This window comes from Girardinichthys multiradiatus, chromosome 21, assembly GCF_021462225.1.
Source record: "Girardinichthys multiradiatus isolate DD_20200921_A chromosome 21, DD_fGirMul_XY1, whole genome shotgun sequence".
NCBI classification, from domain to species: Eukaryota; Metazoa; Chordata; class Actinopteri; order Cyprinodontiformes; family Goodeidae; genus Girardinichthys; species Girardinichthys multiradiatus.
This window is the reverse complement of record NC_061813.1, coordinates 19,474,598-19,488,911: the sequence shown is the minus strand read 5'-3', so window position 1 is coordinate 19,488,911 and position 14,314 is coordinate 19,474,598. Positions and strand designations below refer to the sequence as shown.

General features: G+C 42.2%; 1 protein-coding gene across 3 annotated transcripts in view; it reads right to left on the bottom strand.

Moving 5' to 3' along the window:
- cntnap2a (contactin associated protein 2a) overlaps window positions 1–14,314 on the bottom strand; it is a 498,604-nt gene that overhangs the window by 221,792 nt on the left and 262,498 nt on the right. For 2 of the 3 annotated variants that reach the window (XM_047349232.1, XM_047349233.1), the window contains exon 9: window positions 12,930–13,194. In XM_047349232.1, coding sequence (XP_047205188.1) covers window positions 12,930–13,194 — 265 coding nt within the window. The remainder of the gene's footprint in view (window positions 1–12,929; window positions 13,195–14,314) is intronic. The other variant, XM_047349234.1, reaches the window with a different exon arrangement.

The window sequence follows — 14,314 nt, the reverse complement described above, 5'->3', positions numbered from 1 at the left end:
AGCAAATGGTAAACACAGAAAGTAAATATATGTCTAAGAATAAGTCCACAAAGGGTAATAATGGGAAATATTTGACTATTCTTTTGAATGATCAGCTAATAATGTCATAACCTAATCAATCTATCAAATAATTAATGTTTACATCAACAGGATGCTGCTCAAAACCTGTACCTTGTTCCCAGGATAACAACACATTTGTATAATGCTGTGTGATTTATCCGAAAAAAATCTAGAGTAAAACAATGTATTTTTACATCATTTTAAATGTTTAATTTAAAAGTTTACATCCCATTTTTAGAGCAGGTCTAAAGCTTACTTTCTCCAAATGCTCCAAAGCCTCCTCTGCCAATCTGAAACCCCTCAATACTGAAACTTCACTTGTCACAGAGTCTTCACAAATATTGGCAGGGGTGTCAACCAAACCACAGGTCAGAATTACTGAAAGCATTGTAGCATGACACAGGATTTGGACATGGCTAAGATTTACCTTCCTCTGGAGTCATGTCCACTTCATTGGACCTGCGTGGAATACCTCCACTGTACTTTAGAATTGCTGCCTCTCACAATGAAAAGAAGAATTAGATGGCTGTATATCTAAACAATAACAGCCATAAATTTAGGCATCATTCTGACCAGATATTTATTATAAATGCATTAATTCCAGGGAAGTGTGGTTTATATATATTTTACAAAAAAAACCCCAAAAAACTAAGAAGTCTAGGGCTGTATTAGCTTTTTAATAAGCCCTCTGTAAACATTTTTAGTATTTATGAGATTGAATTAAATTACAAATAATTACTTTCTTTTTAAAAATAAAAAAAGGTTAAATGAGATATTTTAAGTTATAAGAGAAAGACCGAAATGCTTTTTTATTTTAACAAAGAAAACATTTACCCCTCAAATGATTTTCTCATTTACTTGGTTCTGGGGCACCAGGCATGTATTCAAACAATGACATAAAATAAATTCATGTTTCATGTTCAATAAAAAAGGCTAACTTCGGCTAACTTTTCTGTAACTAATTTCAGAGAGTGAAACTCATTATATACATTCATTTCACATAGAGTGAAATACATCAAACTTTTATTTCTTGTAATTTTAATGAATATAAATTACAGAAAATGAAAACCCAAAAATCAGTGTCTCCGAAAACTATAATATTACATCAATCAACATCATAAAATCGATATTTTAAACAGAAATGTCAGGCTTCTGAAAGAGAGATGAAAAACGTGTGTTAATTTCTATGCACTCAATGCTTGGTTGGGGCTCCTTTTACATCAATTATTGCATCAGTGTGGCGTGGCATGGACTCGATCAGTCTGTGGCACTGCTGAGGTGTAATGGAAGCCCAGGTTGCTTTGATAGCGACCTTCAGGTCATCTGCCTTGTTAGGTCTAGTGTTTCTCATCTTCCTCTTGACAACACCCCATACGTTTTCTATGGTTTTTAGGTAAGGCCAGTTTGCTGGCCACTCAAGACCAGGAACACCATGGTCACTGAAGCAGCTTTGGGTACCTTTGGCAGTGTAGCCAGGTGCCAAGTCCTGCTGGAAAATAAAATCAGCATCTCAATAAAGCTTGCCATCAGAAGGAAGCATGAAGTGCTCTAAAATGTCCTGGTAGATGGCTGCGTTGACTGTGGACTTCAGAAAACACAATGGATGAACAGCAGCACACTGAATTTTGGGTTTCTGTAGGCCATAATCATTAAAATTAAAAGAAATAAAGGCATGAAATATGCTGAGAATGTGTAATGAATAGAAATGAGTAAATATTTTCACAATATTCCTATTTTTTGACATGTCTTGTACCTATAAAAATATGGAAAAGTCTTGTAACTCATTTACCGTCAAGACCTTTCATCAAACAAAGTGGAGCGTGAACTATGTAAAAGGGTATGATCTAGGGGTTTCAGATTAATTATTTTGGGAAACAAAACATAAATGCCATGGTAATATACGAAATAATACTGCAATATTGCACATCTGCAACTAAATATAAAAGGGTACAAACAAATAAACTTGTTCAAATCACTTCAGGCAATCATGACAGACACTAATGTTGCTATTACAGCCTACACTTTGAGTCTCTTGAAAATATTATTGATCAAAAAACAAGCCCCTTTTTTTTGTTGGTGTTCTTTCAGTTTAAAAAATGGTCATATGCAGTAGAAACGTCAGAAAACATCACAGACAAAGGATCAAGAAGAAGGACCAATAAAAGGCATTGTCACAAGAGACATAAGGAGATACATACCTATTTAATGTCCCACATAGCATTAGTTTGCATATTTTGAGATATACAGGGGTTGGACAATGAAACTGAAACACCTGTCATTTTAGTGTGGGAGGTTCCATGGCTAAATTGGACAAGCCTGGTAGCCAGTCTTCATTGATTGCGCATTGCACCAGTAAGAGCATAGTGTGAAGGTTCAATTAGCAGGGTAAGAGCACAGTTTTGCTCAAAATATTGAAATGCACACAACATTATGGGTGACATACCAGAGTTCAAAAGAGGACAAATTGTTGGTGCACGTCTTGCTGGCGCATCTGTGACCAAGACAGCAAGTCTTTGTGATGTATCAAGAGCCACGGTATCCAGGGTAATGTCAGCATACCACCAAGAAGGACGAACCACAGGATTTCTAGGCGCAACCAAGGGCCGGAGGAGGTCTACTTTGGGGACCAGTGGATATCGTCTCTTCTTTTTGCTGATAACGTGGTCCTGCTAGTCTCCTCTAACCAAGACCTACAGCATGCACTGGGGTGGTTCTTAGCCGAGTGTGAAGCGGCTGGGATGAAAATCAGCTCCTCCAGGTTCAAGGCCATGGTTCTCAACCGGAAAAAGGGTGGCCTGTCCTCTTCAGGTTGGAGGGTAGTTCAAGTATGTCGGGGTCTTGTTCACGAATAAGGGGAGAATGGAGCGGGAGATCGACAGACGGAGCTGAACGGTGCAGCTGCTTTAGTAAAGGGGACGCTGTGCCTGTACGTTGTGGTGAAGAGAGCTGAGCCAAAAAGCAAAGCTCTCGATTTACTGGTCGGTTACTGTTCCTAACCTCACCTATGGCCATGAACTTTGGGTCATCACTAAAAGAACTAGATCCCAGATACTCGTACTCGTCATTTTCCGCTTTTTCCGGGACCGGGTTGCGGGGGAAGCAGATTCAGCAGAGACGCCCAGACGTCCCTCTCCCCAGACACCTCCTCAGTTCCTCCGGGGGGGAGCCCAAGGTGTTCCCAGGCCAGTCGAGAGACATAGTCCCCCCAGCCTGTCCTGGGCCGTCCCCTGGGCCTCCTCCCGGTGGGACATGCATGGAACATCTCCCGAGGAAGGCGTCCAGGAGGCATCCGGTATAGATGCCCGAGCCACCTCAACTGGCTCCTTTCGATGTGGAAGAGCAGCGGCTATACTTCGAGCCCCTCCCGGATGGCCGAGCTCCTCACCCTATCTCTAAGGGAGTGCCCGGCCACCCTACGGAGGAAGCTCATTTCAGCCGCCTGTATCCGGGATCTCGTTCTTTCGGTCATGACCCAAGTTCATGGCCGTAGGTCAGGGTAGGAACGTAGAGCGAACGGGAAATCGGGAGCTTCGCTTTTCGGCTCAGCTCTCTCTTCACCCCAACGGACTGGCACACCGCCCCCCCATTACTTCGGCAGCCGCACCAATACGTCTGTCGATCTCCCGCTCCATTCTTCCCCTCTCGTGAACAAGACCCTGAGATACTTAAACTCCTCCACTTGAGGCAATGCGAACCAAACTCCTGCTCTGCTTGTACAGAGACCGACCGGATGGCCCCTAGTAAAGGCCCCCTGATTCCATACTCCTGGATCACCCCCCACAGGGCATCACAAGGGACACAGTCAAATGCTTTCTCCAGGTCCACAAAACACATGTGGACTGGTTGGGCAAACTCCCATGAACCCTCGAGTACCCTGTAGAGGGTATAGAGCTGGTCCAGTATTCCACGGCCGGGATGAAAACCACACTGCTCCTCCTGAAGCCGAGGTTCGACTATCGGTCAGACTCTCCTCTCCAATACCCTGGCGTAGGCCTTACCAGGGAGGCTGAGGAGTGTGATCCCCCTGTAGTTGGAACACAACCTCCGGTCACCCTTCTTATGAAGGCGGACCACCGCCCCAGTCTGCCAGTCTAGAGGAACTGTCCCCAACCACATGTTGAAGAGGCATATCAACCATGACACCCCCACAACATCCAGAGACTTGAGGTACTAAGGGCGGATCTCATCCACCCCCGAAGCCCGGCCACCGCAGAGCTTTTTAACCACCTCAGGAGAAGATACCTATACTCTCCTTAAACCTGCAAGAATAAAGTTCCCGAGAAACAGAGTTTTTGTCACCAGACCATTGAGACAGTTCCAAGCCAATCTCTGTGACATGCAAGCTATGTCCAAGGAAAATGATGGTTATAATTATTTATTAACCGTCATTGACATCTTTTCAAAAAGGGCGAATGTACGAGTTTTGAAGAGGAAAACAGCCGCTGAGGTGGTAAAGGCATTTGAATCAGTTTTTAAAGAAAGTCAGATCCACAAAAAACTTCAGACTGATGCCGGTAAAGAATTTTTAACTTTTTCAACACTTTTGGGGAAGGTTAATATGTTCCTACTTTAATTGTATTTAATAGTAAAAAGAAAAAAAAAAAAGAAGAAAAATCATATAATGCAAATTAATTAAAGTACTGGAATACTAAAAATGACACAACGAGTCATCAAACATGTGAGATCAGTTTGTCAGTCCATAGCACTCTGAAACAGAGTTAAGTTGTTTGAGGTGTTTCTCTTCGACCATGCGATTATAAACTTGCGCTATTGCACTGTGGATGCCTTGTACCGATTTCAGTTCATATAAAACCGTCTCTGCAATCGTCTTCACTCTGAAGTCATCCGGTTGTATGCGTCGAAGTACCAGAAGATTCTGAATAGCAGGAACGAGTTTGGGGGTTACGAGTCGTCGTACAATGTGTTGAAAGTTGACTTGGTAATAATCCTCCCCCAATACCTCCAGGCATTGGTGCTGACGCTGGCTTGAGTGGTTCGTTATACACCCATAGCAGGTTTCTCTGAGATAGTTCAAAGAGGTTATGTTGAATAAATGAAGTATAGCTGTTTTCACTGTATTGATGAGGGTGGTTGAGAACCAACCGTCAATTTTGTCCCCCTGGTTACTCTCATCCTCCGCTGAAGGCTGAGGGTCCTCCATCGGTTCCAGGGTTTGTGTAGGAGCTTCGGTAGAGGGTGAGTAGCTGGTAGCTACCTCATCCTCCACGACCACTTTCATGTCTTCAGGCAGGACATTCATGTCTACAGACTCGGCCATGAATAGCGGCGATGGTGAGTAGAGGTCTGGAGAAAGCGGTTGATACATTTTCATGTTGTACCCTGTAGGTGATGCAGGACTGAAGTGGGTCTCTGAGAATGAGGACGTTGAGGTGGATGGTGAGAAGAGGTCAGGGGAAGGCGGATGATATGGTCCAATATTGAAGCTTTCATCATGCTCAGGAGAGAAGTGGATCTCTGCTCGGTGGTTGTAGAGATCCCTGTATGGTGTTGGCTCACTCATTCTCAGGATTCAATTCTCAGTGTCTGTGAGCTCGCTGTTATCCCCCCGTATATATATCATAGGAAGGGGGCGGGTCCTCAGAAGAGGGTTTGTTCTAGACGTAAAAGAGGAAACGTCAGCATTTTTTTTACTGACATGACATTGATCCAACTGCGTGCATTGTGGAAAAGGTCGGAAAGACGCTGTCCAATTTAACTCATCTTCTCTGCCCAAGCTTCAAACGGCAGAGCCAGCATTGTCTTGAATATGCTGCAGTCCTGATTGAAGGCCTCCAACACAAACAGATCTGAGGGGTTCGTCCGGTTGTTCCTGCGTCTGCTTGCCCGAAAAGACCAGCGACCATTTGCTGTGGTTTTTGACCCCCACACTGCACTAAAGAGAGGTACTCTCTCAGCTATTTCAACATCGGATGGTATATGAAACATTCTCGCTCGTTTTGCAAGTTGAGGAGACAGTTCATTTTCTTCTTCCTCCCTCTCCTGCATTGAGACTGTTTCAGGGCTATCATTAAGGTGCGGGATTGCAAGCCTTAACACAGTCCAGTCACTGTGGGTGAGAGTACACAGAGCCAGTGATCCATTAAATACCTCCTCTTGATCCAATTGATACAGGCAAAGCTCTCCTATTTCATACATGAAAATATAACCCCAGCTACCAATCAGGCCATATGGCTCCAAAGACCATTCTTTCTGCAGAGTGTTGAACGGGGGTCTTTGTACCCTGTAGATGTAGTATGTTGATTTCTTAGGAGCATTCAATTCACGGGATGAATGCTGGTAGACGGTCACTGGGGTTTCGCACAGAACTAACATACCTCTTGGCCGACCCGAGGTCTGATTTTCAACCGTGGTTGTTGAAGTTGATGTTGGATCCTCATCATCGGTAGAGTATGTTATGATGGGAATTCCGATAGGTATCTCAGATGAGGAAGTAGATGATATAGATGAAGCAGTTGCTTGTTCATCATCATCTTGGCACGCGTTGCGTTTCTCCTCCGCTTGACGATTAACTCTCTTAACTCTAGCCATTGCTGAACGGGTGTTCTTTTCCAATGAATGCTGCATGTAAAGTGCAGAGTTTTATCCCTGTATTTAAAGTAAACACTAAAGCACGCCCCATTGTTTTCATTGGGTTATTCAAGGTTTAACGAGGCTTACAAACACACCCCTCTATTTTTAATTGGCTCATTTTAGGCCTTCCCCTTAACACCCTTAAACACTCCCCCTGTGTTTTAATTGGTTCATTTAAGCCCTTCCCCGTAACACCCTTAAACACACCCCTGTGTTTTAATTGGCTAATTTAAGGCCTTCCCCGTAACACCCTTAAACACACCCCTGTGTTTTAATTGGCTCATTTAAGGTATCGCCCCTAATGACGACAACCAATCAGCATCCACGGTTACGCCCCTCGGACACACCCCCTGTTGACCCTATGACCTCCCTGCCCCCATGGCGCCATGACCCCCCTAAGGTCAAAGGTCACCTGTCAAAAAGTTTGATTGAAGGGTGTACTTTAGTCTCTGATATCTTTCGACCTCCCGCACAAGCTCAGGCTCCTTCCCACCCAGCGAGGTGACATTCCACATCCCTAGAGCCAGCCTAAGCATCCGGGGATTGGGCCGCTGAGGTCTCCACCTTTTTCCGCCGCCCAAGCCACTTTGCACCGTTCCGTCGCGGTTCCCCCTACAGGTGGTGGGCCCACTGGGGGATGGCCTCGCATCTCTCGTTCAGGCTTGGCCCGGTCGGGTCCCACGAGGAGCAACCCTCTCCGATGAGTCCCGACCCCAGGCCTGGCTCCAGGGTGGTGACCCCGTCTCTGCCGTACCGGGCGACGTCACGTGCCTCGATTTAGTAGTCGTCATGAGGGGTTCTTGAACCGCTCTTTGTCTGACCCATCACCTAGAGCCTGTTTGCCATGGGAGACCCTACCAGGGGCATTTGAGCCCCAGACAACATAGTCTGTAGGATCATTCGAGCACTCAAACCCCTCCACCACGTTAAGGTGGCGGTTGTAATAGAAATTCTTTTATTAAGTGTTCCAAAGTGTATGACCTTTAGGTTACCTCACTCCTCAGAACATCTGTGTTAGAGGAGGAAGCTGTAAAAGCCATTATCAGAAGTTTAATGGTTAAAACCTATCATTTAGGGTGATGCCTCAGGAAGAGCCGATGGTTTGTTCCTAGATAATTTTGTCACCTCTGATCCCGAGGAGGGTCTAGGGCCATAAAACACAGACTCTTTGAAGTTGAGATAACACTGTCATGTTTGGTATAAATACTGTGTGTAAATGTTGATCGGGCTCTGCTTCACTGACTAACCTCAGTGGCAGGGTCTTCAAACGCTGAATGCCTTTGAATAAAGCTTATAAAGACAAAGTCCGGATTTTCTCTTGTTGTGAGTCAACTTCTCTCACACTTTGATAAGAAAATTCCACAACACGGTTCAAGGAGGGGAGATCCCAGATACAAGCGGCTCAAATGAGCTTCCTCCATAGGGTGGCCAGGAACTCCCTTAGAGATAGGGTGTGGAGCTCGGCCATCCAGGAGGAGCTCGGAGTAGAGCTGCTGCTCCTCCACATCAAGAGGAGCCAGTTGAGGTGGCTCGGGCATCTATACCGGATGCCTCCTGGACACCTCCCTTGGAAGGTGTTCCATGCACGTCCCACCAGGAGGAGGGGCAGGGGACGGCCCAGGACAGGCTGGGGGGACTATGTCTCTCGGCTGGCCTGGGAATGCCTTGGGCACCCCCTGGAAGAGTTGGAGGAGGTGTCTAGGGAAGTCTGGGTGTCTCTGCTGAGTCGGAAGACGATGAGCACGAGTACGTTATTATTGCTTGTTAATGGTGATTTTTATATATGAAATAACCTGCATGGAAGAGCTGATATAAAACTAGTTTCAATTTTTAATTATTTTCTTAAGGCATTTTATTTCATTACTTTTATTTCAATTAAAAACAGTGCAAAAAAAAAAAACACTACATGACTTGTTATGGAAGAAGTTCACACATACATTTCCAGCAGTATTGCTCATCAATGTTCATCGATCAAGGGCTGCTGTGTGGAATAGTTATTATGAATAAAAACATTCCTGTTGTGCCTGCTTCTCTGTTTTGAACAGTAATCAGCTCTTGTTGCTGTTGCAGCATCTTTTTCTGACATTTCTGTAGAGGTTTGCTCAACATGAACATGGGTGTAAAAATAACCCTTACGATGACTTAATGTTTATATATTATATATATACAGGGGTTGGACAATGAAACTGAAACACCTGGTTTTAGACCACAATAATTTATTAGTATGGTGTAGGGCCTCCTTTTGCGGACAATACAGCGTCAATTTGTCTTGGGAATGACATGTACAAGTCCTGCACAGTGGTCAGAGGGATTTTAAGCCATTTTTCTTGCAGGATAGTGGCCAGGTCACTACGTGTTACTGGTGGAGGAAAATGTTTCCTGACTCACTCCTCCAAAACACCCCAAAGTGGCTCAATAATATTTAGATCTGGTGAGTGTGCAGGCCATAGGAGATGTTCAACTTCACTTTCATGTTCATCAAACCAATCATTCACCAGTCTTGCTGTGTGTATTGGTGGATTGTCATCCTGATACACAGCACCGCCTTCAGGATACAATGTTTTAACCATTGGATGCACATGGTCCTCAAGAATGGTTCGGTAGTCCTTGGCAGTGATGCGCTCATCTAGCACAAGTATTGGGCCAAGGGAATGCCATGATATGGCAGCCCAAACCATCACTGGCTACCAGGCTGGTCCAATTTAGCCATGAAACCTCCCACACTAAAATGACAGGTGTTTCAGTTTCATTGTCCAACCCCTGTATCTATATACAGTCATGTTAACAATTAGGATTGAGGACTGTGCTTTTAACATATGTGGACAGATGTTTATTTAATACTTATTTGAAAAATTGAAGCAATACAAATATACATCAAAATCAGTCAGTCAGTCAATCATTTTCTACGCTTATTCCATAGTGGGTCGCGGGGAGCTGGTGCCTATCTCCAGCAGTCAATGGGCGAGAGGCAGGGTACAACCTGGACTGGTTGCCAGTCCATCGCAGGGCAACACACAAACAACCATGCACACACTCATTCATACACCTAAGGGCAATTTAGAGTGACCAATTAACCTAACAGGCATGTCTTTGGACTGGGGGAGGAAGCCGGAGTACCCGGTGAGAACCCACACATGCACGGGGAGAACATGCAAACTCCATGCAGAAAGACCCCAGGCCGGGAATTGAACCCAGGACCTTCTTGCTGCAAGGCAACAGTGCTACCAACTGCACCACCGTGCAGCCCTACATCAAAATCAGAGGAAATAAATAAATTAAAACTTAAAGGGGACATATGCTTTTAAATCCTTCATTTTCAAACTTAAATCATTCAGTTGTGGTCTATATAAAGTGGAACTGAAATTCTTTGGTCTGAATTCCTTGTTATTGTATCTCCACAGGCCCCTCTTTCACCCCTATTCTGAGATGCATCTAAAAGCAGCTTGTTTTGGTGCGGTCTCTTTAAATGCTGTTAAAGCCCTTCACATCCCGCCCCCCTTACAGGTCAAAGAGTGCTAAACTTTAACCAATTCGACCATTGTTGTAGTTTGATAACAATCATCTAGCACCACAGAAACAAGACAAAAACGGCAAAAACAATGCAAAACTGTTTATATTATAATACTATTCAAAACACGCAGTATGGTTATGTCCTATGAAATTTAATAACAACAACAATTTCTTGTGATTAATAAATTAGGGCACCACCCACATTTACTTGCACTTAAGATGGCTAAAATTACACATAGTATCATGTAAAGATCATTTGAACATTGCTACTCAGCATTTTGCAGGAGGGTTCTATTTAAACCTAAGGCAGTTTAGTGTGCTCCTGATTGTTAAAGTAAGATGGAAAGAGGTTTCTGAGGACTAAGGAAAAAAAGTTTGTAGAGGCTTATAAGTCTGGTAAGCTCTCAAACAACTTGAAATCAGCCATTCCAGTATATGAAAAATAGTCTGAATGTGGAAGACCTGCTGCAGGACTTACAGCAGGCTATCGCCACTGTTTATTTGAAAGTCTATATTTGTACAATAAGAAAGACAGTGTACAAATCAACCCTTTAGGAGGGTGTGGAAGGACTTTTGCCCTCCAAGAAAACTATACAGATCAGACTAAAGTTCGATAGAGAGAATAGGGACAAAGATCCAGACTTCTGGAATAATGTTCTTTGGACAGTTTAGTCTAAAATGCAAAAGTTTGAACAACAGAAACAGAACCTCATACCAACAAGAACTGCTATGGTTTGAGGATGCTTTGCTGAAGCAGGACCTGTCCAGTTTTCCATCATAGAGCCCACAATGAATTCTGCCAGGTATCCAAGGGTGCTCAAGGAAAATGTCAGAACATGTTTAACAGAAACTAAAGCTGAAATTAAACTGGACCCTTCAACATGACAATGAGCCAAAACGCAATAGTAAATCCAAAAAAGAACTGGAGAATTAGAAAATGCAAAGTCATGGGCCAAGTCAAACCCTAGATCTTGACCTAGTTAACATGCAGTGAGGTAAATTGAAATGTACTGTAGATGCACAAAACTATTTAAACATCTCACAGTGGAAAATGAGTAGTTGGGCAAACGTCTTTAGACCAATGCCAGAGACTGGTAGATAGTTACAAGTGACTCACTGAAGTTATTTAAGCCAAAGGGGGAAACAGCAGCTGTTAGCGGGTAGGGTGTCCTAACTTTTCCCAGCAATTCTTTTAAAAACTATTGTTTAATGTGTAAAACAAAGTAATTGTTTGTTGTTTAAGTGCAACTAAATCACTTTCTTCTAATTAGATTAGACGTCAATAATGGAATTTGTTTTTTTTTTTATATAAAGAACTAAATATTTCATGGTGGGTCCTAATTGTTTCTGATGAACTAACATGTTCCTTATCTTGTTTTTTTGCGGCATTAGTGGCCTTTTCTTGCAGTATACAGACCAGGAATGGGCAGAGAGTAAAGGGGGAAAAAAACATACAGCAAAGGCCCCAAGAATGGAAATCTGCCCTGGATGGCTGCATCAAGGACGAATAGCCTCCGTATACGGGGTGCACGATCAACCTCTACACTAACCTGTTCCTTACCAGTATCCTTTTAGTTTTCTTTTAGTTTTTTTTTATGCTTCTCTAGCGTGTGTAATGGCAAGTGAGAGAAAATAAGCATTCTATTACAAGTCTAATGAGCTCTCACTTTCATTGAAGCCAGAAGCCTGTGTGGTTTTCTTTTTAACAGATACTAGTAACAGACTCAAAAGAAGCAACATTTCTTGCATGTGAAATGATCGTGCTCATGGATTCTAGTAATACTGATGTAATCGCAGGCTCGAGCTCAATTAGCCTAAAGGGTAACTTTGTAATAATCACAACCCCTGGGCATAATGTTCTATTATAGTAGCAGTGGACAGAATAAAGAGGTGTGTCTTGAGAAAGCAAAATATAGCGCAAAGGAAGAAAAAAAAAAAAAAAACACTCTAAAAGGACAGAGAGAGTAGGAGGGGTTGGAGGAAAGAACAGTAAAAAGATGAAAAGGGTCACAGAACACATTTTGTGAAAAAAAATAATTAAAATATTTGCCCAAAATTTTACTTGCCATCTGTTTAAATATAGCAATTAACATATGTTTTTCTTAACCGTGATAATAATTATTTATGTCAATTTAGGCATTTAAGTAGTATTTCATTGCAGAAACAAACATTATTAGTTGAAAAACTCACTGTGATGTCAATTCATTTGCCAGCATAGCTTGACAACCTAAATAAATACCATGTTAAGACAAGGAGTTTTGGAAGGATTTTTCATGGAAACAATTTAACAAACATACCACACTGTTGTTTTTGTGCAAATGTGCCTGACTTAAGTCATGCTAAAATGGAGTGTGTTGGCTCTTAAATCAACCCCAAACCAAATGCTATTAATATGTATGAAATGTCACTGAATGGTAATAAACACTCTTTGGCTTCATGGTTATTATTGCAAGCTTTATGCTAGCAACATTATTCAGATGTTTAGGAAAATAAATCACATTGACATGCATTGTGATGCACCAATGATTATTGGTTGATGGGATGATTTTTTATTGCAGAAATCAAATTGAATCATACTTTCTAAACCCCTGAGAAATGTATTTTAAATTAATAGGATTTAAGACTTAATCTGATTCTGCAGTCATACTGATGAGTGAAGATTGACAACACTGAGGGTATCAAAATGGGAATGCTGTATAAAGATAAAAAAAGAACTTATAAAATGCCAATAACTCTGTATGTAACTGTGACAAGTACTGAAAACCCACCTGATAGTAGGTCCGCTCGGTAATTTTTGGCTGCTGTCGTAACATTGATATGAACTGTAATTTTGCCTTCTTCGAGGGAGATTTCCAGAGTGCCATCATCAAGATTACTGAACAGCAGAAGGCCATCAGGGTTCCACGTACGAAACTGGAAGCCCACAGACACCGTGTTGTGATTGGCTCGACCGGGCAGCTGCAGGAAACTTGTCGCATTGAAAAAGACTGGGAAGGTGTGTGTCTCCACGCAGGTGAAAGACAGGTTACGCTGCTAGGACATATTTAAAAAACAAAAGAGAAAACATAAGAAACAACCGAAAATCAATACATCTTCAATGACTAAACAAAGTCGTATATGATTCTACGCCTTATTTAAGACATACAATCACAGTAATATGAACGACACTTTTGCAGGCATGTATTGTTTTTAATATATCCTCTCAACCTAAGATGTCCCTAACAGTTGCTAAATTGTAAGACAGACTTAACTACATCGTCTATCTTTGGCTCATACTGTCTTTCACATTGGGTCTGAGCAGGACTCTGGGTGAATTCTGTCTGCTGGAGAAAAAGCATTGCTCTAATTTCACTTGAATGTTTTCAACCTTCTGTTTGTTCTCAAATCTTCAGCAAACATTTAATACTGGGTTGCCGTACCTGATTGTGTTTCTGTGTTTGATTTTCTAAAATCTTAGAACGGATCTTTTTTTGATTAGAAATAACTAAATGGGTGAATCAAGGATAATTAGAGTTGTGGTATTAATGCTTTCATTTATTCAACCAGCTCACCATAAATAAAAGAAGTTATATGGGATGTTAAATGACGCAGATAAACAGGGAGAGAGATTAAAGATCTGATATAGGTGTAAGATCGTCACTGGAGGGTTTGTGTTTAGTGATGCTACTTGTTGTTTGATGTCATACACCAAAGTACAAAGAAAGAGAAAGAGAAAAACAAACTGATGCATAAAAAAAAGTTTAACTATCCAGGGCAAAATAGCACTTGACTGCCAATCATAATGGCAAATGCACCTTTAGGAATGTACAGTTAGATTGCAAAGAACCACAGATCAATGAAAATTTGCACATAAAGCCAGTTTTCAGTGACTCATAGCAGTTAACCGGAGGTTTTACAGGGAATTAAGCCATGCATACTAAACACAGCTGCATCTCCTTTTTCCAGGAAATACACCACAGTCAGCAAAACATATCTGACTAGATGATCAGTTGAAATAGATGTACTCTTTAGGTATATTTATAGGTAATATTTACCATTAGATCTTAAATAAAGAAAAAAAGTTATTTATATCCACATATGTTGATGTGATTCCCCTTACTGTGTACAGAGTTTGAGTCTAATGTTTCTACAGTAAACCACAAGGGACAATCAC